The 24765-nt window shown below is 48.2% G+C and overlaps 1 protein-coding gene across 4 annotated transcripts in view; it reads right to left on the bottom strand.

Annotated features, from left to right (window-relative positions):
- The window catches only part of ME3 (malic enzyme 3), a 178949-nt gene that overhangs the window by 21504 nt on the left and 132680 nt on the right, over positions 1-24765 (bottom strand). For all 4 annotated transcript variants that reach the window (XM_081098450.1, XM_081098449.1, XM_081098452.1 and 1 more), the window contains 2 exons: positions 22459-22562; positions 2079-2188 (listed from right to left, as the gene is read on the bottom strand). In XM_081098450.1, the coding sequence (XP_080954576.1) occupies positions 2079-2188; positions 22459-22562 (214 nt within the window). The remainder of the gene's footprint in view (positions 1-2078; positions 2189-22458; positions 22563-24765) is intronic.

The following is a 24765-nucleotide window of genomic DNA, read 5'->3' on the forward strand; positions in this document are numbered from 1 at the left end:
GTGTGTCGGGGGGGGGGGGAGGGCGGGGCGGGATAGGAGCCGATGCACTGCCGGGCCTGGATGTGTCCCTCTGCCTGTGTTTATGAGGATGTACCAACACATGGTGTGTGTGTCTGCACATCTGGAGTCAGTGCACCAGGTGTGCTGCCCACAGGGCCTTGTTTTCTGCTTCCACCCTCTGGCCTTGGCAACCCAGGGGCTCAGGGGGATGACTGTCCTGCCGCTGACTCACAGCGGTCAGGGGCTGGCAGCAGGTGTTTCCTCCAGGGCAGGCATGAGTGAATGCTCCCTCCCGCAGCCAGTGCTGCTGGACCCCAATGCCCATCCCAGGCCCCTGCATCAGGGCTGGGGCACAGAGTGTGAATGGCTGGGAAGTTGCATGGATTAGCTTTCCTTTCCTGGGTCTGCCCTCTCTAGGTACCCACTCTTCAGGCACTGAAGTCATATATAATGATCTTAATGATCTAAAATACTAGAGGCCCAGTGCATGAAATTCAGCCCACCCTGCACCCTCTCTCAATCCGGGAGCCCTTGGGGGATGTCTGACTGCCATGGAGGTGGGAGAGGTTCCTGCCACCGCCTCTGTGCTCTCACCAGCCGTGAGCCTGGCTTCTGGCTGAGCAGCACTCCCCCTGTGGGAGCACACTGACCACCAGGGGGCAGCTCCTGCGTTGAGCACACTGGTGGTCAGTGTGCATCACAGCAACAGGTTGTTCCGCCTTTTGGTCAATTTGCATATTAGCCTTTTATTATATAGGATGCTTAACTGTACTCTTGAAATTTGATGACCAATGCAAAAACAACAATAATTGACCACATTTCTTTAGCCCTTTATGTGGACCACTGGGAAGGAAGAGGCATTTGCTTTTGCGAGTGTGAGATCTGGGAGCAGTATAGCCAGTGTCAATGAACTTGGAATTTAGAGTCCAAATTTCAACTCTCTGCTTACTGGCTATGTAAGTTACTCTCTGTGCCCCCCTTTCTTCAATTATAGGCCAGAGATGATAATATTGTATAGGAGTAAATGTGTAATATGCTTATTACAATGGTGCCTGATGTATAATACATATTTAGTTCTAATCTCTAGCTGTTATTACCTGGGTTTGATCCTCTTAGCTCATTTGATGAAAAGCTGTGACATGTTTGAGCCTCATCTGCAAAATGAGGGGTTGGCGCACCTTTTACTCCCAAAGATCAACACCTGTGCCCCACCAAAAGCAATAAAAAATAAATACCCCGCATGTCATCGAGGCTTTATAAAGTACTAGGAATGGCTCACAAAGCTTCTTACTGGGAATGCCTGGATCGGGAGAGATGATCCCTGAGGGACCACCTCTGCCACTCCAGGTTCACATCCTGGCATCTCCACAGCAAGAAGCAAGGGCCTTCATATATTTCTGGTCCATAGAACAGGTGGCCAAGTTGACTCTGAACTAGAAGATGCTTCCCATTGGCTTTTGGAGTGCTTTGGGGCCGGAGGCACCGGGGCCCAATGTCTTTCAGGGGCATCATTCTGAGTAGTATACATTCCAGCTAAGATACGAGGAGGGATTATTCTGATTCCCTGACAGAAATACATTTTGTGTTTTGGAAAATCCAAGAGCAAGTTATTGTGGCTGGGGAAGACCATTTTTATGACAGTCGTAAGCGCTGGTACTTTCCATTATATTAGCTCTTTAAATTTTCACAATAATCTTCCAAGGCAGTTATTATCCCCATTGAACAGATGACGAAACTGTGGCTCAGAGACTTGATCTGCCCAAGTTCAAGTAGCTAGGAAATGACAGTGTTGCTTAGTATTTATCTCAGATATTACATTATATAATTTTTACTTTCCTCTGAAGTTGTGATGATCTCCATTTTATAGATGAGGCAGCTGAGGCTTAGCAAACTTCAGAGACTGGTTTGAGGTCACAGAGCTAAGAATCAGCCACGTGGGAGTTGGAAGCAAGTCTAATACTCTTTCTTCAACAGTTGTTGGCACAAACAAGCTACCAGGTGCCCCCTCTTTGGCATCCAGGAGAGCCTTGTGAGAAGGCATTCATCCTCGGGGGCTTTGTCGGGGGGTAGAGACCTACCTTGGATGTCATCGTTGAACATGCAGTACTTATGGCGGTACTTGTTGAGCAGGCGGAAGGCGTTGGCATTGGCAAAATCTTCAAACTGGATGAGGCAATTTATGCCAAACCTGTGGGGAGGGAGAGGAAAGAACTCGTGACTGCCTCCCAAGGCTGATCCCTAGCATTTCCCAGCCTGCACTGGGTGTGGGAAGGCTCCAGTGTGGCATGGCTTGTTCACTGGGGTCTTTGCTACCCGGCTGGCTCCTGGACTCCCAGCTCTGCCTGCCCCACTATGGATGAGATGGGGAAGGGGAAGAGTAAGGGCCCTGGACTTGGTGGTCAGTAGAGCACACATCACTGTCTCTAATGGTGGCTCCCATGGGCCATGGATGGCAGACCCATGTGGGCGGAAGGGCTGAGATGGGGCCTGCTCTCTCTGTGGCCTGTGGCCATCTGGAATTCAAATAGAAATCCTATTCTAAACTCAAGTGCATGCAGAGAGCTTGGCTTCTCCAGCACCAGGGCCTGGGGAGCCTCTGTGGCCTCCTCATGTTCCCTGGGTGCATCCCGAGGCCTCAGGTTCCTCCACCAGAGACTCTTCTGGGCCCGGCACTGTTCCCGGAGACTGCATTAAGGCCCTGTCTTCTGCTCACTCCTTGGTGAGGGTGTTCTCCATCTTGAAGGTACAGAAGACTCAGTCTAAAATGCAGGTCACCAGGCCCACCTTCCAGGGATTCTCACTCAGAGAGTTTGGGGAGGGGCTCAGGAAACTGCATTTTATTGTGATACACAAATCCCTGTGAAACCACTGGCTCAGTCCAGCTGACACATCCATCACCTCACACAGTTGCCCCCTCTTTTTGAATGGTGGGAACATTTAAGATCTCCTCTCTTAGCAAGCTTCAAGTATCCGATACATATTAATTATTAACTGTGGTCCCCACACTGTACAGGAATCTGAATTTTAGCAAGCACCCTGATGGTTCTGATCTGACAGTGCAAAGAGCTCTGAGAAACGCTGCCTTGGTGGGCGAAGACACGCCCACAAAGGCACCTGAGATGCCTTATTTATAATCTATGCCAGAACCGCCTCCTAGATTCCGGGGTCAGGTTAAAGTTTGTGTTCCTTTAAAAATGACTAGACCAGGGGTGGGCAAACTTTTTGACTCGAGGCCCACAATGGGTTCTTAAACTGGACCGGAGGGCTGGAACAAAAGCATGGATGGAGTGTTTGTGTGAACTAATATAAATTCAAAGTAAACATCGTTACATAAAAGGGTACGGTCTTTTTTTTTTTTTTTTTTAGTTTTATTCATTTCAAACAGACCGGATCCGGCCCGCGGGCTGTAGTTTGCCCACAGCTGGACTAGACTCATAACCTACTTTTGCTGTTGACATTGTCTGTGAGAAAGGTGAGAGCTAAGATTTCTCTTCTTTGACAGTGGGTTCCCTCAGCCTGGGCTTTCTGCACGCACCTCCCCCTGACTCATTCTTGCCCTTTGACCCTGGCTTTGGTAGTTTTGTTGTATTGTGTCTCTTATTGGAGTCTTTCTGGAAGCAAGAGTGATATGACTTATTAAAAATCGCTCAATCCATGGACCAAACAGATAAAAAGACTACATCTCATGGGTCAATTTGTGACTAGTAGTATCTGAGGTCATGTCTATTGAGAAAAAAATGCCGGATTGATCAGCAAGGAGTGTCAGGAGGCAGGTGATAGAAGTGTTCTGCCATCCACAGCCAGGTGTGGCCTAGAGGCTCGGGACCAGCTGGGACAGGATTTATGATCTTGCTGAAAAGGTGGGTGGGGCGCACACTTCTGTGTGGGCTTCCTGTGCTATGGGGGACATCTGTCTCTGATGAGGCTGGTGGCTATGAGGGGTTGAGTAGCACGGAAATGGCCCATAAAACATTTTTTTGCAACCTCATACTTTTGTGCATGACACCCCGTATAGTAGAAATGAAAATATTGCTCCTACAATGAGCCTTCCAGAACCTTAGTGATTTAGGGCTGTTGGTGGGGGATCGGGAGGCAGGTTCATGTTACAGAGGCAGAAACAGAGGGGCAGTAACCTGCCGCAGTCCAGGGCTAAGAGCTCTGGGCCGAGGTTAAGAGGCTTGTGGACTAGACCTGGCTGTGCCACATACAACTGAGTGATCTTGCACAAGTCATGTCACTTTTCTTTCCTGCCTCGGTTTCCCCATCTGTCAATGGGCACAATAATGTCTGCCTGGACAACTTCTGTGGGCTGTTTTGAGGACTAAAAGCTGAAGGTGGCTTTTATTTTTTTATTTTATTTTGTGAATCCTAACCCGGGGATATTCTTTCCATTGATTTTTAGAAAGAGTGGAAGGGAGGGGGAGAGACAGAGAGAGAAAGAAACATCAATATGAGAGCGGCACATTGATCGGTTGCATCCGGCACACACCCCTACCAGGGCTGGGGATTGAGCTGAGGTACATGGCCTTGACTGGAATCGAACTCAAGACCTGAAGGTGGCTTTAAATTATAAAGTGCTTGCTAAACACATGTGCCATCCTGGCCACAATTCTTATTCACAGTCGCATAGCAAGTGCTGATGGAGGTAGGAGTGGGGGCTCACTGTGTCTCCTGACCCACCTCCAGCTCCCTTCTTGTAGGATGAAGAGAAAGGATACATAAGACTTCCTGTGCACAAATATAGTGCTATGCTTGCCAAGCCAAAATTTACTGTGAATTTTTGTTGAGGGTGTGAATTTCAAGTATTTGAGTCAGGAGGGGGAACAGAATGTCTTTGGTTGCTGGTGACATTTTGCTATATATAATCCTCACAAGAATCCCAGTGTAACTCCACAATTGGCCTGGAGCTAAACGCTGAAAAGGTCAGACAGCAAAAGAATGTGATACATGGTCTCCTTTCTCCCTCTCTGTCTCTCTCTTACACACACACACACACACACACACACACACACACACACACACTTGACCTTTAAATAGCACCACTTGGAGGTAAAAATAAGGCGAGAGTTATAAATAAGCGCTTTTGTTCAGAGCACTGTTATTGCTCTTTCATGTTACGTTCAGTTTTATGTAAGAGAACCTCTCAGGGAGCAATATGCTGAGATATTGAGTAAACCTTCATTAATTCAGGATGCTTTAACCCTAACTCGGGACTGCACAAAGGCTATGTGCATCGCCCATCCAATAACCTAGATGGCATTCCTAGACCTGCTTGGACTTCACAACCCTGTTCATCTTGGACACCCCTCCCCATGGCTGCTCCCTGACCTTTTCTCACCAGAAACCAGTCCTGCTCTGGCATCTCACACTGCCCATCTCAGCCTCTGAACTCAGCCTCTCTTTCCACCTCCCTCTCTTCCACTACACCTGTTCTTTGTCTCCACGGAGACCTCTGGCCCTTCACCAATGTCCCCCAGCCTCTTGCCCCCTCCTTGAAGGCTTTTCATTAGGCCAGACCACTCACTAGCCTGAATCAAGGGTGGTTGTTTCAATTGCACTCTTAGCATCATCCAGCTGTCCACGTGTACATCTGTCCATCCATCCATCCATCCATCCATCCATCCATCCATGCATCCAAAAGCATCTATTAATGCTTTAGGAAAGGGTATACATAAAAAAGCTGGTAAAAATTTAGTGTTGTGAGTTTGCCTGACAACTTTTGAAACTAACTAAAAGCCAATTAAGACCAGAAACACAATTTCAAAGTGAAAATGTAAATGGCTTCAGTGAAAAAAAAAAACCACAAAACTTTTCTCAATTCATCCATGGACATCCAAATACAGGTCATGAGCTTTCAGCATAACGCCAATTTAAGTGTTAGTTATAATTGACTTACATGGACTCATTAACTTGTCACTACTGACAACAATAGTAACAAAAATAGCTAAACTTCCCTGAGTGTTGATTACCTGGGGGGCATCTCCCTGAACTCTTTGCATGTTATCTCAGTTACCCTCACGTGACCTTATGAAGTAGCCACTATTTTGGAGGACTCCTGAGCTGTTGCCCAGGGGTTACTGATTCCATTGCAGTTGGAAAGTGGTGGGGCTGGAATCTGAAACTGGCTCTAGCCCAGTGTAGAACTCACCTTAGTTTAGTTCTAACCCTTTGAGTGCCAACCAATATCCTAGGAACTATGCTAAAATTGCCAAGGCATTTTTGCTGATTTTACAGCAGCTTAGGGAAAAAATTATGAACTGCAAGTACATGAAGTTACATATTCAAAAACTTAAGGAAACCTTTACTACATTGACATATTTAGCAATATCATCATCACTAATAAAACCAGACTTAGAACTGGACGCCATTTCGAAGCTTTGGTAGCGCTCCTGGCACTTTTGGCGAAAGACAGGAGGAGCGCCATCGCACTCCCCGGCACTCTAGGGGTTAATGGTGCTGTAAATTTGTAAAAGATAAGGAAGTGCCATGATGAAGAAAACACTGTCCTGGGAGAGAGGACACCTGCGTTTTCCCTCTCGTCCCTGACATAAGTGCTGAGTCCCCTCTCTCCGGGTCTTAGTTTCCTGCTCTGAGAGTGTTGGTGGAGCAGCGTGGGCTACTTCGGACAGGGTTGGAGTAGGTACACTAGGAGCTTCACGCAGACATTTCTACAAGTCCAAAGTAGGGATTGCTGATGATCCCGAGTAAGAGCAACACGTGACAGGGAAAGCCTGCGTCAGTACTGTAGAGTCCTTTCTGAGCTCAGACTCACCAGACCGGCTGAGTGCCCTGGCCCGGCCAAGGCAGCCACCCTCCCGGTGGTGCAGCTGCAGCGGCAGGAGCCCCTCGGAAGGGACCCTGTGTAGGCCCCTCCTCAGGGCTCTGGGCAGTTTCCCGATTTTAGTGCTGGCAGCTACTGCTGACATCCTTGCCGGCCCAAGGCCAAAGGAGGCTCCTGCTTATCTGTCCCCTTCTGCACTTTTGAACTCTTCACTCTGAGCCTGGCGGGGGCTCAGGAACATCTGATGTGTCTGCAGGGGAGGATTCCTGCGACAGAGAAAGAGGCACCTCCCAGCCACACACTGAGCTGACCGGATTTCTCCACCCTGGGGACTCAGCTGGGAAATGGCCTTGGCGCTGCCAGGGAAAGCAGTCCGAGGCCAGGGCTCACTTAGAGACTCCAGGCTGTCGCGTGGGTGGATGTTTTCCCCCAGCACCGCACCTGGGAGCCCCGGTGAGCTGTGTGTGACACTGTGACAAGGCCTCCTGGGCACCTGCCACCTGGGTGAGGAGACTCTGAGGTGGCTGCCCCGTCCTTCCTCCCAGCCAGCCAACCGGAGGCTTCGTGAGGGATGGGTGAGAGCAAAGCATTCCAGAGGCTGCAGACCTGGTTTCTCTTTCCATAGGTCAGGACCCGCCATTCTTTCCAACACCTGGGCCCGACCTCTTTCAGGCCTGGACAAACACAAGGACTTGGGAGGAGCCTGTGTCCAAACAGAATGACTAAAAAGTACCACTCGGATTTCCATGGGAGCCCACTCTGTCCCCCCAACGAAAAACACGCATCCACGACTCCCAGGGCAGAGTGCTCAGTGAGCGGATCAGTCGTCACCCGATGCAAAGCGATTGCATTTATTTATGCTTTCCTTCCAGGAACTGGAGCTGACAGAATCATGCAGCTCTGGTCTTTGTTTCTATTTTACACAGTCCATTAAACACAAGTCTCTTTTCAGCGGTTCTCAACCTGTGGGTCGCGACCCCTTTGGCGGTCAAACGACCCTTTCACAGGGGTCGCCTAAGACCATCCTGCACATCAGATATTTACATTACGATTCATAACAGCAGCAGCATTACAGTTATGAAGTAGCAACAAAAATAATTTTATGGTTGGGTCACAACATGAGGAACTGTACTGAAAGGGCCAGAAGGCTGAGAACCACTGCTTTAGATGCTCTCAGAAAGCGTTTCCGTGGCTAACTCCATTAGGGAAACTCTGAATGTTACATACAGTATATGCAATGCATATTAAAGGCTCTGAAAAGTCCTGCATTAAGAAACCAGTTAATCCAGCATTTTCTAAGCTTATTTGACCAGAGACCTTACCTTCTGCGTCCCACCCTCCCCATGTGTGCTGGAGTGAACTTGGAGAGACACGACCCTCTGCAGGAAGGACTTTACCGGGTGGGGCGGGGTGGATCCAGGGCAAGGCCCCCTCTCCCAGGGAACACTGCAATCGCCGCTCTGGCCAGGATCTCGTAATAACTGATCTCACCTCCTCCAGGTTTATTCCCCTCCCCCAATCCGTCCTCCCCGTCTTTCTAAACACAAACCTGTGCAGGCCACTTAGTTCCTCACAGTCCTTACACGGCTCTCACTTCCTCTCGGATTATGCCCAAACTCCTCAGGTGGTGTTCACTTTGGCTCCAACCTCAATGCCCACTCCCTGCCCGTGCCTTCCAACGTCCTTGGCTTATGCTGCTGCTTCCCCACCACTGTGGGCCCTTGCACAGCTCCACGGTTTCCTCAAGTGCCTCGAAGGCCTCCTTTCACCAGGCCAACTCCTCCTCCAACTGTAAGTCCAAGCTGAAGTGTCACCTCTTCTAGGAAGGTTTCTCTGACCCATCTCTCTCTCTACCCTCAGGGTAGCAGCAATTCTCTCCTCTGGGCTGCCATGCTACTCATGGACACATCTCTATAATTGCCCAACATCACAATTATTTATGACATTTCTGTTTTAAGTATTAAAGAAATGTATACGGCAGGGGATCCTCTTTGTATCGGGAACTATCTTAGGCACGACATAAAACATCAGTTCAGCAAGCATTCCTAAGTGTCCGCTGGGAATGAGGGACTGTCTTACCGGCGGGATTACAAAGGCAAACACAAGAATCTCACAGTCTGATGGGGGCACAAGAAAATGCAAAAGCAGCTGCAACATACTGTGGCAAGGGTCATAACAAGGTATGTGCTAGGTGTGGGGAGGCCTCAAAGGCAGCAGGCAGGTCTGCTGCAGGGGAGGCAGTGAGGGCTTCAGAGCCCAGGAGACCCAGGTGCAGCTTGAAAAGAGCAGAGGCTCCTGGGCAGACTGTGTGCCCGGGAGGGGGGGGGGGTAGCGGGAGAGGGTGAGGAGAAGGGCACCTCAGGCAGAGGGAACAGCAAATGCATGTGGAATGAGACCAGGGGGCCTTCCTGGAGCTGCAAGAAAATCAATAGAGTCAGGGCTGGGAGAGGAGTGTGAAGAAGGGGAAGGAAGTGGGGAGAGATGAGGCTGGTGGAGCCTGGGCCCACCCGGTGTAAAGGGCCTAGATCAGCGGTTCTCAACCTGTGGGCCGCGACCCCTTTGGGGGTCGAAGGACCCTTTCACAGGGGTCGCCTAAGACCATTGGAAAACACATATATAATTACATATTGTTTTTGTGATTAATCACTATGCTTTAATTATGTTCAATTTGTAACAATGAAATTGGGGGTCACCACAACATGAGGAACTGTATGAAAGGGCCGCGGCATTAGGAAGGTTGAGAACCACTGGCCTAGATAGTCTGGAGGGCAATGGGGACCCCCTGAAGGGCTTTAGGCAGGAAAGTGGCATGTGTTTTAGGAAGTTCATTCGGGCAGCAGAGTGGCTGATGGGATGGACAGTGGGCAGGACATGCTGGAGACAAGGAGGCGGGTGTGCCACCCCAGTGAGAGATCATGAAATCTGGTACGAGGCAATGGGCACAGAGCGGGAGAGGCGGGGCTGGGAAAGATGTGAGGGAGGAATGGCAGCGTGTGGAGAGCTTTGGGCTCCAGAGGGTCTGGCTCCCTCACTTACTAAATGAACCCACATTTCAGTTTTCTCTGATAGGAGAATAGGAGAATAGTACCTTGCAGTCCTGTTGTGAGAATAAAATGAGATGCTGTCTATAAAAGCCTGGCACCGTAGGCGCTGAGTCCACGGAGCAATGCTTATCAAGGGCAGGCTTTCATAATGGCCAGTGGAAGATGGAGGAGGAGGAGGAGGAGCCCAGGATGAGGGATGGTGTGTCCACTGCTCGGTGAGCTTGGGGATGGGAAAGGACAGGCAAGCTTACTTGGTAAGACAGGTTTGGCGTGTGCTGAGCCTGAGAAGCCGAGATGCCCGAGGGATATGCTCATGAGCAGCAGACTCCACGGGGCTCAGCAGAAAGGAACGGGGAGTTTAGGGCACTGGGAGCCACCCGTCATGGGCCTGAATGAGGGTCTCAGGCTGCACATGTGCAGTGAGCTGGGAGCAGGGCCAAGGACAGAACCCTGGGGAGCAGGGAGCAGGGCCAAGGACAGAACCCTGGGGAGCAGGGACCAGGGCCAAGGACAGAACCCTGGGGAGCAGGGAGCAGGGCCAAGGACAGAGCACCTGCGTCCAAAGAGCAGAGGGGGTGGAGGAAGGGAGTCCAGCAAGGGAAAGCGAGCAGGACTGGCCAGGTGGAAGGTGGGCGGGCAGGGCAGGCGTGTCAGGTGCTACTGAGATGTCCTGAGAAACAGGGATCTCGAGGTGTCTACGGGCATTGGCATTTAGAAGTGGAGTGGTGGGAAGGGAGTTATTCTGCAGGGGCTTAAAGGGTGACTGGAAGGGGAGGAAATGTCATTGAATTTCAAGAAGCTTTGCTATGAAGTAGAGGGAGGGTGACAGCCACTGGGGGATGTGGGACTGAAGGATGGATTGATTCATTTTTGAGATGGGAAGTGTGCATATGAGATAATGGAGCCTGTCTGGATCGAGATGAATAAGGATGGGGTGAGCCCAAGGAGATGGGAGGAGGTGGGAGCCAGAGTCCAGTTAGAACGTGAAGAAGACATGGTCCCTCTCGCTAGGACCTCCCAGGCTGGTGGAGGGGAGGAAGTGGAGCCCTCAGGCCCCAGCTCTACCACGGACAAGTATGAGGGAGGGAGTCAGGCTGCTGGGGATGGGGCTTGGAGACGATCCACAGAGATGACAGGGAAACTGTTCTGTAGGGGAGGAAACCAGAAACCCTGGATTTGAGACAGTGGGGATATTGAGACCGAAAAAGATAACGTCAAGTGGAATGAAGTATAATCATAGTTTCAAAAAGTTGATGGACTGCTCTGTTTATTGGCCTGGGAAACAGCAGAGCCAACAGGTGGACGTCAGAAGGACACACCTTTCGGTGCCACATAAGGCAGAGATTTCAGACACTGGATGGGAAGGGGCTGCCAGGCCCTGGAAGTGATGCTGTGGTCCCTAAGGCTCCACTTGGCAAAGAAGTGGAGGAAGGGATTCCTGCAGGGGGTGGGGAGTGAGGGTGGACCCTTGAGGCCCTTCCTTCCCAGGCCCCTCACTGGGAGATTCCCCTGTGAGCACAGCTCCTGCAGCCAGACTGGCGGGCTCCTGTGACTGGCATTTTGGCCCAATGGGGAAAACTCCCATCACGTAATAAGATATTGACAGGAAGCAGCAACTTCTAAGCAAAAGCCCCAGAATAATGTGGCCATTCCTCAGTCACTGTTCTAACTCAATCCCTGGCCAGACAGAAACCACTTCAGGAACAATTTGGATTTCCTCCTCAATCTCCCTGTTTGTCTGAGTTCCTGGGCAAGCACGCAAATGGCGCCAGAAATCCCAGTGCTGGGAAGAGGATGGTGGCTGACATGCTAACCCCTGACCTCTCAAAGATCAGAGGCCAGTGCTGAGTTTTTCCTCTAGGGCATGGCAAACTCACTCCTCAACTTGGTGCTCATAAAGCCTGTGCATGTTTCCCAGCCACCAGCCCACCAGCTGGTTTGGGAGCGTCAGCATTTGACATGTCACGAGGCCTCTGGTGTCTTCCGTGAAGCTTCTCTGATTAGCTTGGTCCACTCTGATCTCTCTATTCAGCTGAACTACCCTAGCATTTGCATCATACAGTCTGTCATACAGTCATGCCTCAACCTCCCCCCAGAGTCTAACCTGCCCCTCACTCACAGAATGGGCTAAATCCCACCTTGAATGATGACAGTGAGTCTAGGGGTGGAAGACAATAAAATCGGAAAACCCAGTCTGTGTTTGTGGGCTTTTGGGACCAAAGTGAGCCCAAGTCACGATGGAGAAGAAAGGGGAAGAGTGAGTCAGGTTGGGTGACAGACTAGATCAAAGCAGGCAGGAGGCATGTCTTGGAGGGCGGGGGTGTGTCTCACTCACCGCGGGGTGGCAGGACAACTGAAGAAGGAGCTTTACCGGGCCCCTTTCCTGCCCTCTGGGCAAATCAGCTTCAGACACCCACGTTAAAACACCAAGCAGACAGGCTGCCCTATGCCCAGGCCCTACCCTTGCCTGGCTCCCTAGATATTGAAGATAGGAATGAATGAATGAATGAATGAATGAATGAATGAATGAATGGCAGAGAATAGTCCCACCAGAGGAGTGCCTGGTGGTGCACATCCCATAGGACTTCACCCCTTGGAGCTGCACTCTCTTTTCCAGAGGCCACAATGCCAAAGCATCTTTGTTTCACAACCACTTGGGCCATTTCCTTTACCCTCAAGGATTCAAGCTATTACAGATGAGCCACTGTGGGGAGGGCCAGGTGGAAGAGCAGGCAGCAGAGGCCCAGTGGTAAACAACCTCAGGCTCTGGAGTCAGATGGGTTTCTGGTGAGTCCCAATCTTCCAATCTCTAGCTGGGTGATTTTGGACAAGTTGCTTAGCCTTTCTGAGCCTCAATGCTTGATCTCTGAGGGTTGCTGTGATAATTAAATGTAAAGCACCCAGCACGGAGTCGGGGCTCTGTAAAAGTGAGTTGCTAGCTCTTTCCTGGGTAGACGACCATGACTTTTAAACTCAACCAAATGCCCCAGTCCCTTTGACCACCTTCCACCCTCACCAGCCTTGATTGACACCACAGGAAGAGCAGTTAACTAGGTGAGTGTTCAATCTACACAGACCCAGCAGTAAATCTTTGAGCATGTCTCTTTTTCTCCTGGTCGATTGTAAGCTCCTGGAGAACAAAGTCTGTTTCTGACTTATCCCTATGTTCAGCAAACATCTATCCATTGGATGCATGAATGGATGATGAATACAAGAAGAAATTGATAACTCGATGTTGCCTTGAACCAATTTCTGATTATTTCCTGTGTTCATATCACCATTTCAGGGAGAATCGAATTCTTTAGGACAGATCTTTTCTTTTTACTGGACACACTCTGGTTGTACAGAGAAAGCACAGGATAAACACAGATAAAGGTTCCATGAATTTTGTGAAGGAGAGCAAACAACTGGACAGGTTCCCTTAATTCCCCAGTGCTTTTCTCATCTGACGGTGGGGAAATAATTTTCTCTGTCGCAGTTTCCTTACCTCTAAAGTGAGGGAGTTGGATCAAATGAACAGGGGTTTCTTGCTCAGGTATTTTAAAACTGTGATATCTGAGTCCTAGGGAGGACCAGGTGGGGAATGAGGTAAGATGCAGATTGACTGACAGAAGACATTCCTGAAGTTCAAAAATACTGACCAGTGACCGTCTCTGCTGAGAAGGACTCAGAATGTGAACGCTCCCTTGAAATTTACAATCAAGGCTTAGAGTAAAATTTTGAAACTTTCTTCGTAGTCTGGATGCCATAGGTTGGGGGTTTTCCTTTGTTTATATCATTTTAAATGCAACAGAAGAAACTTGGAGCCAAAGAGCCTCTCAGCTACACCCCCTCACCCTCCTGGGAGTGGGTTATACAGGGAGGGGTGGGCGTGTTGTAGTTTGTGGAGAGGCCTGCAGGGGGTGCCTCACTCTGGTGAATGGAGGGTCAAGGGGACCACTGACCTTGGTGATTAAGAAGGAAGAACCATGTCTGGCTGGTGTGGCTCAGTGGTTGAGCATTGACCTCTGAACTGGGAGGTTATGGTTTGAATCCCCATCAGGGCACATGCCCAGGTTTCAGACTCAATCCCCAGGAGGGGGCGTGCAAGAGGTAGCTGATCAATGATTCTCTCTCATCACTGATGTTTCTATCCCTCTTTCCCTCTCCCTTCCTCTCTGAAATCAATACAAATATATATTTTTTTAAAAAGGAGGAGCCAGGAGTGCCAGCCAACTGACCAAGATGCTGGCGACTTCTTCCACCACAAAAAAGAAATTATAATTATGTGACATGATAGAGGTGTTAGCTAATGTTATGGTGGTACTCATATGGCAATATGTTAATGTATCAAATTAGCATGTGTATACCGTAAACTTACACAAAGTCATATGTCTATTATATCTTAAAAAATACAAAATAAAAAAGAAGATGCTTTCCTCACTACCAGTAGCTAGAGTTTTAAAAATGGGAGTTGATGGCTGGTCCCTCCAGAGCCCCTTTTATGGAGAAGCAGGGCGGGGCACTGAGCCTGCCCTAGAGCAAACTGGAGAGAGAAAACAGGAGTGTGCTGAGTAGGACAGTTTCCACAGACCTTCTCACTGATCTTCCTTGTATCAAGAAGGTGTCTAGAATATGTTGAACTTTGCGTTCATGTTAAAAGAGCAGAAAGAGAGAGTATAGAGGGTGGTTTCTGGAGTTAGACCTCCTGGGCTCACAGCTTGGCTCCATCATTTGCTACAGGTGTGACCTTGGACAAGTTCCCTAATCTCTCGGTACCTCACTTTCCTCATCTGTAAAGTATTCATTCATTCATTCATTCATTCATTCATTCATTCATTGTTTGTGGAGAATCCACATTGCACTAGGCATTTTTCTGGGTGCTTGAGATGAAACAGCAGTGAATAGTAGACAAAGATCCCTTTCTGGAACTTCTATTTTGTGAGATAGAACAATTATTGCATCTACTTAATAGGATTATTGTGTTAAATGAGTCCATGCCTGTGAGTTGCTTTGTTGTCTCTAAGACCCCAGGTCAGCTCAGCACTCAATCACCAGAGAGTGAAGGGTGAAATGCTTGCTTATTTTTTAATTATTATTTTTTAATGCAAGGCACAATTGTCTTTAGTAAAGAATTGCTGCTTAAGTCATGATAAAAAAATCCATTATTTTTTTTAATTACAAAAGAAATGCCTGCTCACCAACAATCATACATTATAGAAATGAATGGCTTGGCAAACAAAACCCCCTGACAATCTCACGCCTCAACTGTAATCACTGTGAACAGTCGGGTGTATTTCTTTCTTTACATAACTTATCTTGATGGGATCATTTGTTTTCAGGAATTTTTTTCTAGTTACCCAACTTTATTAAAAACCAATGTGGTTGCCCTAGCCAGTTTGGCTCAGTGAATAGAGAGCATCGGCTGCGGACTGAAGGGTCCTAGGTTCAATTCCGGCCAAGGGCACATGCCCAGTTGTGGGCTCGATCCCCAGTAGGGGGCGTTCAGGAGGCAGCCAATCAATGATTCTCTCTCATCGTTGATGTTTCTCTCTCTCTTTCCCTCTCCCTCCCCCTCTGAAGTCAATAAAGAAATATATTTAAAAAAAACCCCAATATGGTTAAGCCTACTAAAATGAATGCCGAGTAAGATGAGACTGCGGATGCATGTGTTTCAATGCGCAGGATACGGAGAAAGGGAGAAACGGAGGAAATGAGAGTGACTATACCAGGCCCTGGACTGTCCGGCATGGAGTGATCATGCTGGGATGTGGGGATTCCAGTCTTACCCAACCTCTCTTTCCCTCAAGTAATGCTGTTGCGTCAACAGCAGCTCAGAAGGCTCTTTCTTAGTGAAACATCTTGGTGTCCCAGTTCCTTTCTGGATAATCAGGAGCAGGAACGGAGGGTGTCCCGGGAACACCTGCAGGCGGGAATTCGGGAGGTTTTGGGTTTTCTGAGGGTGTCTTGCCCTCCCACTCCTGCACCCCGCCGGGTCTCCATGCCCATGCCTCACTTCAGAAGTTTCCGTTGGTTCTTTTTAAAGTCTGCCTGACATTTTCTTTCCACAGTGTTGGGCCCTTTCCTTATTACTTACTTCCTAGAAAAACATCTCTTTCACGCATTGAAGTATAGCTGCTTTGTAATCTTTCTCAGAGTATTTCTTTTTCTTGGGATCCTAATTGTTCTATTAGCTGTGTATCTGCTTTTCCCACCGTGTGAACTGTTTCCGTGAATCATGACTTTATTTTCCTTGGAGCATTGTTTTTCCCCTCCAGGAATTGCACACAGCATGGGGGTGGGGGCGCCCTCACGGGGGAGTTATGCTTTTCCTTCTGCCTGGTTCCTCAGCCATCGCACTGGGAGGGGACAATAGTTCATACTCATTTCTTAACTTGGGATTTTTTGCACCAGGTGTGTATGGGAAATGTGGACTTTAAATTTACATGTGGTGAAGGTTTGGTTTTAGTTTTGTCCAAGAAACATTTCCCTCCACAAGTTCCTAGTCGTTTCCCTATGTTGGGGAGCAGAGCCTATTTCTTCTTCATGGGAGGGCAACCATTTGAAGCTCCAAGATTTCTGCAAGAACCTCCATCCCAATGCCCTGCCTTGTAGAGGCCTCAACACTAGACCCCCTGCCGGAACCCTGAAACAGAAAGCAAGTAAAAAACAATAAAATGTTTCTCAAGCAGTTTCAATCTTATATGGCAAGTGGGAAAGACTTCATTTGTAGTCCCCCTGATGCACCTCTGTAAATGCCTGGCGCTCGCGGAAGCTTGGTTTACCAACCCCTGGGTTACATGGCTGGAGCCCTTTCTACTTTTGAGCTCTGATAATTAGGGCCAGTCTCCTAGCGTCTTCTGCATACTCCTTGTCTTTCCTGGGTTCTTGCTTTTCCCACAGTGTATCATCTGTATGGAATGTGTTTTTTCTCCTGTTGCTTATTCAGATTCGAGCCTAAATTACGTGAGTACTCTGACTTGCAATTGTCCATAGCGCATGGTTTAGCAAACGGTGGGGAGCCACAGTCCTTCGTGCTCTACTCTCTCTCCCTAGCCAAGCTCGCCATTGCCTTCACCCTAAATATCATCTATGCTGGCAAATCCCAACTATATATTTCCATCCTAGAACTCGTCTTGAGCTCCTGACTTATGTAGAGACTCAGAGGCTATGAAAGCTTAGAGGTCAGTTCTCAGCTCCACTAGATACATAACAACATCTTGAAATGAAAAGCTTGAGGGCGGGACTGTTTATTTCTTCGTGGATTGCTGACTATGCCTGGCACAGTGTCTTGTATACAACAGATGCTCGGTAATGTCCATATTGATTTTTTAAAATATTTTTTTAGAGAGAGGAAAGGAGAGAGAAAGAGAGATAGAAACATTGATGGGAGAGAAACCCTGCTAGGAATTGAATCAGCAACCTCTTGCTGATTGAACAATGCTCAATCCACTGACCCACACCAGCTGGGCTCATTTTGATTTAAAAAAATTGACAGTAATATGTCTTTGTTATGGATTAAACAAGCTTTTGAAATAGCTATTTGTAATCTTTAAAACAATGCACTGAAAATAAGTCTTAATTTCAGAGTTTTATTATATTGCATTAAAGGAACGGCAGGATGGTTATACAATGTTCTCTCTCATTTAGTTCTTAAGTACTTGCAAGTTCTTAAGCAAGCCTTTACCACCAGATGATAAAAATAAACGTAACAAGCAATTTCTTAATAAGTAATATCTTACAAATTACAGCACATTTAAATAGCTTTAAATGTATTCTTCATAAGTAATTCAGCATATGTGTTTTTTTTTTATCATGTTCACTTATGCTTAAGAATTAAAGCAATTATATTACTCTGATGGAAATATGGGAAATCTCTCCTTCATGCAAAATACAGGGATATATGCAAGTTGAAGGGAAAAAATCCTACTCTTCTCCCACATGATCACAGCACAGTAGAGATAATTTATCCAGAGGTAGAAAGATGAAGAGACTCAAAAAGAAGAAATTTTCCTGGAGTTAAAAAGCAGATGACTTAAAAAAGAAGTCAGTTTTTAAAAAACTATCATTTCCCTTCTTCTTTATCACTTTTATCTCAGCAGCTTAGCAATTTCTTTCTTTAGGGTTTGGGGTGCTAGAGAGAAAGGGGGTAGTTTCCTTTCTGGTCTACTGAAAGGCTGAAGCTGCTGCTGACATCAAATTTCAGTCCAACCCAGGCCCAGTATCAGACAGGCCTGAGCTCTAGGTGCACATCCAACAGACCATGCCCATCCATTCTACTGTAAGTAACAGAAATGAACAATGTAAGTGGGAACCATGGGGGGAAACTTGTCCCTCAGGTGCAGTGCTCCAGGTCCCACCACATAGCAGAGAAAGAGCAAGAAGAATGGGACAACTAGTCTTTGCCACAGAAACATCAAGCATTGTCTCAGCTGTGAGCAGGACACTCACAGTTACCCACTGCTGCGGTTCACAGCTTTACATGGAGATGCCCCTGTCCTGGTGGGTCCTCCCCAGTGGCCAAACTCCAGGATAGTAACTGAACCATACTGACTCTTGGTTGTTGTTGTTAATCCTCACCCAAGGATATTTCTTCCATTATTTTTTTAGAGAGAGTGGAAAGGAGGGAGGGAGGGTGTGTGTGTGGGAGAGAGAGAGAGAAACATTGATGTGAGAGAGACACATAGATTGGTTGCCTCCTGCACATACCCCAACTGGTGCCAGGGATCAAACCTGCAACGCAGATACATGCCCTTGAACATGAATAGAAACTGAGACCCTTTGGTTCGAGGCCTGACACTCTAAACCAGTGGTTCTCAACCTTCTGGCCCTTTAAATACAGCTCCTCATTTTGTGACCAACCATAAAATTATTGTCGTTGCTACTTCATAACTGTAATGTTGCTACTGTTATGAATCGTAATGTAAATACCTGATGTGCAGGATGGTCTTAGGCGACCCCTGTGAAAGGGTCGTTCAACAGCCAAAGGGGTCGCGACCCACAGGTTGAGAACTGCTGCGAGTCTAAACACTCAGCCACACCAGCCAGGGCCATACTGACTCTTTTTCAGCACCACTGCCCCTCCCGCCCCCCCCCCGCCCCCCCCAAATCTTATAACACATCTGCAAGAAGAGGGGCTTTTTATTAGTAGGATGTTTGGAAAGAGGCAAGGATGTTGAAGGTAGGAGTCAATGTTTCCTAAGGTTCTTTCTTAAAATACATTGTGTTTGGCTTTGGGGCTGCTGACTCACGCAAGGCCGGGCATTCCATCTTGGGGCTACTATATTCCCCAGAGTGCCTGGAGAGACCAGCTCCTTCCCCACCTACAGTATCCACAAACATCTGCGTTAGCTTATTAGAGACTCAAAACAACCCGCTGTCAAGGACACATTCTTCTTGGCTGACTCATGGCTCTCCCCAAGGGTTGACCCCTGGACTGCTTGTGTGTCTGTGAGACCATAAGCTGACTTTAATGATAATTTGAAGGGCCTCTTACATCCTAATTTATGTAACCTTCTCACACGAATAACAAGGCTTCCCTGTGGGGAATCATGGAATGACTAGTTACTCATTAGATAAGCAGTGATCCCTGGAAACAGGAAGCAGAAGAGAGGCTCTCACAGCCCATGCCATTCCCTTCTCTTGTCATCCACAGGAACTCAGCATTGTAGAAAGCAGTCTGGCCTCGGAGTCAGCAGACCCAGGTTCAGTTTGCTGCCCTGCCAGATGCTGTGTGACCTGATACAGTTCCTTAGCCTCTCAGGGCCTTGGTTTCCTATTCTATAAAGTAGCAATAATAATACCTATCCTGCCAGCCAGGGATCTTAAGCAGTCCTAATAGAATGCTGGGGTGGGAAGGCATCTTAAAGAGTATCTGAAGCTTAAATTTCCTCTTATAAGAGCACTAGAAACCTATTCTTGAACTCTTTCTGGGACAGGGAACTCATTCTCACAGAAGGCCCAGTGCTTTGAGCTGAAAACTGCCTCCTTTGGCATTTTACCAATTGGTCTTTCTCCATGTGAGGATACAGAAACAAGTCCAGTCCTCTTCTGGAAGAACAGCTTTCAGATATCTGGAGGAAGTACCATGCTGTTGATATAGACAGAGCAGCCCTAAGTCTTCTCCCACCAGGCTAAGCCTTTAATTTCCTTCACCATCAGGCTTGCTGTTCTCCAAAGACACTTTAGGGAATTTATGATCCTCAAAGTATCTTGTCCAGAACCAAATGTGGTATTCAGGATGGTCTGAAAGGGCGGGGGGGGGGGGGGCGGGGGGGGGGAATTAAGTGGATGTTCACCTACCTTGTTCTAGATGCTATGCCTCTATTGATAGATGTAGCTGACCCTTAAATTAGCTGCTTTGGTGGCCACATATCATTAGCAGCACTTCCCCCATAATCTCAGCTTCAAATACCCAATGCTCTGATTACTATATCCTTTCTTTCCAGCTCATTCCATCTAGTACCCTGCCAGGGCTGACCAGCAGGCCCTGAGTGACTGATGAATAATGACTCTGACATATGTTTCTGTGAAAGAGAGGCCTAAGGGACTGCCTAGCTAGAGAAACAAAACAGACTCATTTACCTGTCTTCTTAGGTCTTTATTATAACAACTAGAGGCCCAGTGCATGTTATTCATGCACTGGTAGGGTCCTTAGCGGCTGCTTGCTGCCAGTCAGGTACTCCCTCCCTTCCCTAGGCTGGCCCCACCCCTGGTTGAACTTCTGGATAAACTCCTGGTGGATGGGACAATTTGCATACTAGGCTTTTATTATATAGGCTAGCTTGAACTAAAATTAACTACTAGATATTATCAGCAGGGTATGCATTCTTGAGAAGACATATGCGACTGCAGTGTCCTTTAAGCAAGGATGTCTAAAGACTAAGCATAAAGATTCCAGTAAACACCTGGGGACTCAGACTTGTTTGGAAAAGTCAAAGCAGGGGCAGTTGCCTTCAGCCAATTCCCCTGGAGGTTCAGACCTTTTGGAATTTCCTCCTTACAGGCTTTCCAACCAAGGCCCATGCTTCCCAACAGTACCCAAGTCAATAGTTCTTCGGCCTCACCAGGACTTCCCATCCATTGACCATAGTGCTGTCCCTGACCTTTCTCCTCCACCGTGTCCTCATGCCCCTTCTTACCCAGTCTAGACCTCACGACACATCGCTATAATCACACCCTTGAATACACTCCCAATTCCTTTCTCTCTCTTTTCCTTTCTTGCGTAGCAAAATCCCAGCACTGATTAAATCCTACTCTCTGTCTACTTCTACACAGCACCCAGACAGTTGAAACTGGCTAGAGAAAAACACAGAAATAGGTTAACTGGCCCCAGTTAACTTCATGAAGAGTAACCTCAAGGGGGCCCATGGAGTTGCCCAGTAATCATCCTCTAGTTCCCCAGTCTGGGCATTCCAGGTCATACCGCCTCCATCCTTAAGCCTCCACCACCTCTGTTCCCATCTTTACTCTCAGCAGATGGTCTTGCCTTCACCCAGTAGGGATTCCACAGGCTCTGGATCCCACTGCTCTGCCCTCCCTCTGTCCCGTGGATGGGCGTCTGTACTCCCAGCTAAGACTAAGAACTAGAACTTTGCCCTCTTGCTTCATAAGGAACTTTGCCCCCACATCCCATACTCTATTACTAACTTCCTTTTTTTCCTACAGGTCATTCCCATCCTATATAATGACAATATAATTTTCTCTCATTTTAGGAAACAAAATAAAAAAACACACAAAACAACAAAATGTTGCTGTTCAATAACCTGCCCAAGGTCACAAACCTAGAAGTGGTGTGTGTGTGTGTGTGTGTGTGTGTGTGTGTGTGTGTGTGAGTCTTCCCACCTCAAAAGCCCACCCAAATGCGACTTCATGGGCTGCAGACGATGGAGCAACTCTCTCTCCAGCCAGTGCTTGGTTTGAATGGCTGAACTCGGTAAGAGACCACTTTGCCAAAGACATCCAGGTCAGCTGTGTCATGCCTGGGCACTCCAGGGACAGCAAGCAAAGCTGCAGGTTTTCAAGTGATAAGGGGACCTGCTGGGACTGCGGGGACCTGCTGAGCTGCTGAAACTCTATCTTGACTGACTTGCCTGTCAGACTAAGTGTGGGTGTGCAGGATGCTATTTCCAGAACTCCCTCCCAGCAGCACGCCAGCCTCGGCAGGGTGAGCCAGTAGCCATGATGGCAGACAGATGGGGCAGGAAAGAGTGGGTGGAAGCGCCAATATCGTGCACCCCCATGCAGAGATGACACCTCATAAATCTCACAGGCTTAGCCCATGGTGGCTTATTAATGCTGCCTGGTCCCCACGTAGAGGTAGAAAGTGACAACCACTCACAACATCCCTAATTATTCCGAGAACCCACAACAACTCAGGCTAAGAAGGTTTTCCTCCTGAAACACCAGATACTTAACTATCTCCAGATCATAGGCCTTCAACCATCACCCCTCTCCCGTCCCCTCTCTGCTCCCAAACCTTCTTCCAGACAATGAGCCCATCTGGCGTTGAGACTTCTAAGTATATGGGTCCAGTTGGACTTTTCAGACCACCTGGAAAAGCCTCTTTTTTGTGTATCTGCCAAAACCAGTGTTGACTTTAGTCATGCTATCTCCTGAGAGCCCTCTTTCAAAAGGGACAGATGAGCCACTTACTTGTCTGTCACGGCCTGCATGAACTCGTCCAGCAGCTCATCGTACTTCTCCCCACGCACACGCGGGTGCTTCAGGCCGATGTACAGGGGGTCTCTGAGCAGCTCCTGGAACAGACAGCATCCATATCCTCAAGTGTCCTGGTTTAGTGGGAAGGACCAGGGAGTGAGAGGGGAAGAGGGAAGAGGAAGCCAGATGAGCCCCAGGTATCACCTCCAAAAGGTCTGAAGGCTAAGCACCTGACTGAGGGTGGACTCCCAGGTGGTCCCATTTCAGAAACCAAGGATGCTTTGAACAGGCGAGCCTCTCCCTGACACAGTCTTCCCACCTCTGGCTGTGGCTTTGGGTGTATTTCAGAGCTTCTCAGCAGTGGTGCTGTTGACATTTTGTCTTGGATAATTCTTTGATGTGAGGGCTGAATGCATACTGCAGGATATTTAGCACTGGTCTCTGATCTCTAGCCACTATAAGTCAGTAGCACTTTCAGCTGTGACAATAAAAACGTGTCTGTAGACATTGCCAAATGTCTTTTTTGGGGGGCAAAATGCCACTGGTTGAGAACTGCCATAGACAGCATCTGGACTGGAGTTTTGGATCTGGTCCAAAGCCACTGATCTGGACTCAAATTAGAAAAACTCCTTCCCTCCTTTCCTCCCTCCAAAGTCTTACTGAATACCTACCATGTGCCTGGTTATATGCTAGGCCCTGAGGATACAAGAATAGAATGATACAACCTGAAATTCTAGTTCAAGAAAGATGCCTACCTTAATGCTAGCCTGTATTAGGTGAATACCCCCCACCCCTGCCCACTCCACCTCTTGTAGCTCTTTGTCAGAACATTCACACACTGTTTGGACACCTTCTGTGTCTGCACTGGTGTGATGACCATGCCCACTGGCTAACTTCCCACCTCTTCTATACTGCCCAGCCCCCCTCCATAGAATCAGTGGACTCACTTGTGTATGACATGGTTACTGAGCATCTGTTACTGACATTGGGCCTCGCAGGGTTTGTAGATGAGTGAGGAATGGTTGCTGCCTTTAAGCTGCTCAGTCTCTGGCAGGTGGCTGATGAGTGAACTCACAAACTCTGCTACAGGGTAGAGCAACATTGATTTCTTTGGAAGAAAGTGTGGCCCATGGCAGCAAAGAGAAGGAACAAAGTGATTCTCATTGGGAATGGAGGGTTGCATCATGGAGAAAACGGTTAGGCACTAGAAGATAGAGACAGATTTTGACAGGTGGTCTGGGCCCTCCAGGCTGAGAAGTCAGCACAGAGAAAGACTGGGAGCTGGAGCAGAAGGGGGGAAAAGTACCTGTGTGTTTAGGAAATAGGAAGTCATTCCATGAGCTAGTCTCCAGGAATCATCTATTTTCGTGTCTATCTCACAAAAATATCAGCTCATTGAGGACCAGGTTGAGTGTCATCTTCATCTCCATTTGAACTGCTGCTGCAGATTCAGAGGTAAGGGAGCCATGGGCTGTGCCCTCCAGGGGCTTGGAGTGAAGTCTCACGTCCACCCTGGCCAGCCTGGCCTCAGGCAAACCACACCACCTCTCAGAGCCTTCCTCTCACCTGTCCAATGGGGATGAAATTGTGCTGAGTGACTGTGGCACAGGGTGATTGTGATGAGTAAATGAAGCCATACATGTGAAAGAGCTTTGTGAATTACAACACACACTGAAAACTAACAGCAGTAGCTTTAACTGGCATAGTGCTTCCTATGTGCTGCATAATAGGAAATATTCTAAGTACTGACGCTCCCCTACAAGGTGTGGCCATGGAGACGTGCCCCTCAGAACTCTCCTGAGAGAACCTGCTGAGGGCGGGTAGTTGGTGGACAGCTTCCAGCCGCCACATTCTCTCCAGGCTGCTACCAGCCTGTGACTGAGCATGGTGGATGCTATGGTGGGCCAGTCCTACACAGCTGGCACTCCTAATCTTTGCTCAGGGATTCCTATTGGCCTGAGACTTTCCCAGGGCTGGGTTGCAGACAGAGCTCTTCTTACTGTTTTCTTCCTTCCTTCTCTCCTTTCACCGATGCCATACCTGCATCATCGTCTAAGGCCCTGCCCACCTACCAACGACTTCTGCTCCCTCCTTTTCTTCTTTCTACACACCATTGTCACCTGTTTCCTGGAGGACATGAATGAAAAAAATGGGCAGCAAGCCACAGAGAGGCTAAACAACCTGCCCAGACCTTGGGCTAGTAAGCGCAAAAGCCAGGATTCAAACTCAGCTGCCTGGCTCCAGAGTCCATGAGTGTAACCACTAAGCTCTTAGTCGCTCTTCTGCACATCAACCAGAATT

Source organism: Myotis nattereri, assembly GCF_964212035.1.
Source record: "Myotis nattereri genome assembly, chromosome: 9".
NCBI lineage: Eukaryota > Metazoa > Chordata > Mammalia > Chiroptera > Vespertilionidae > Myotis > Myotis nattereri.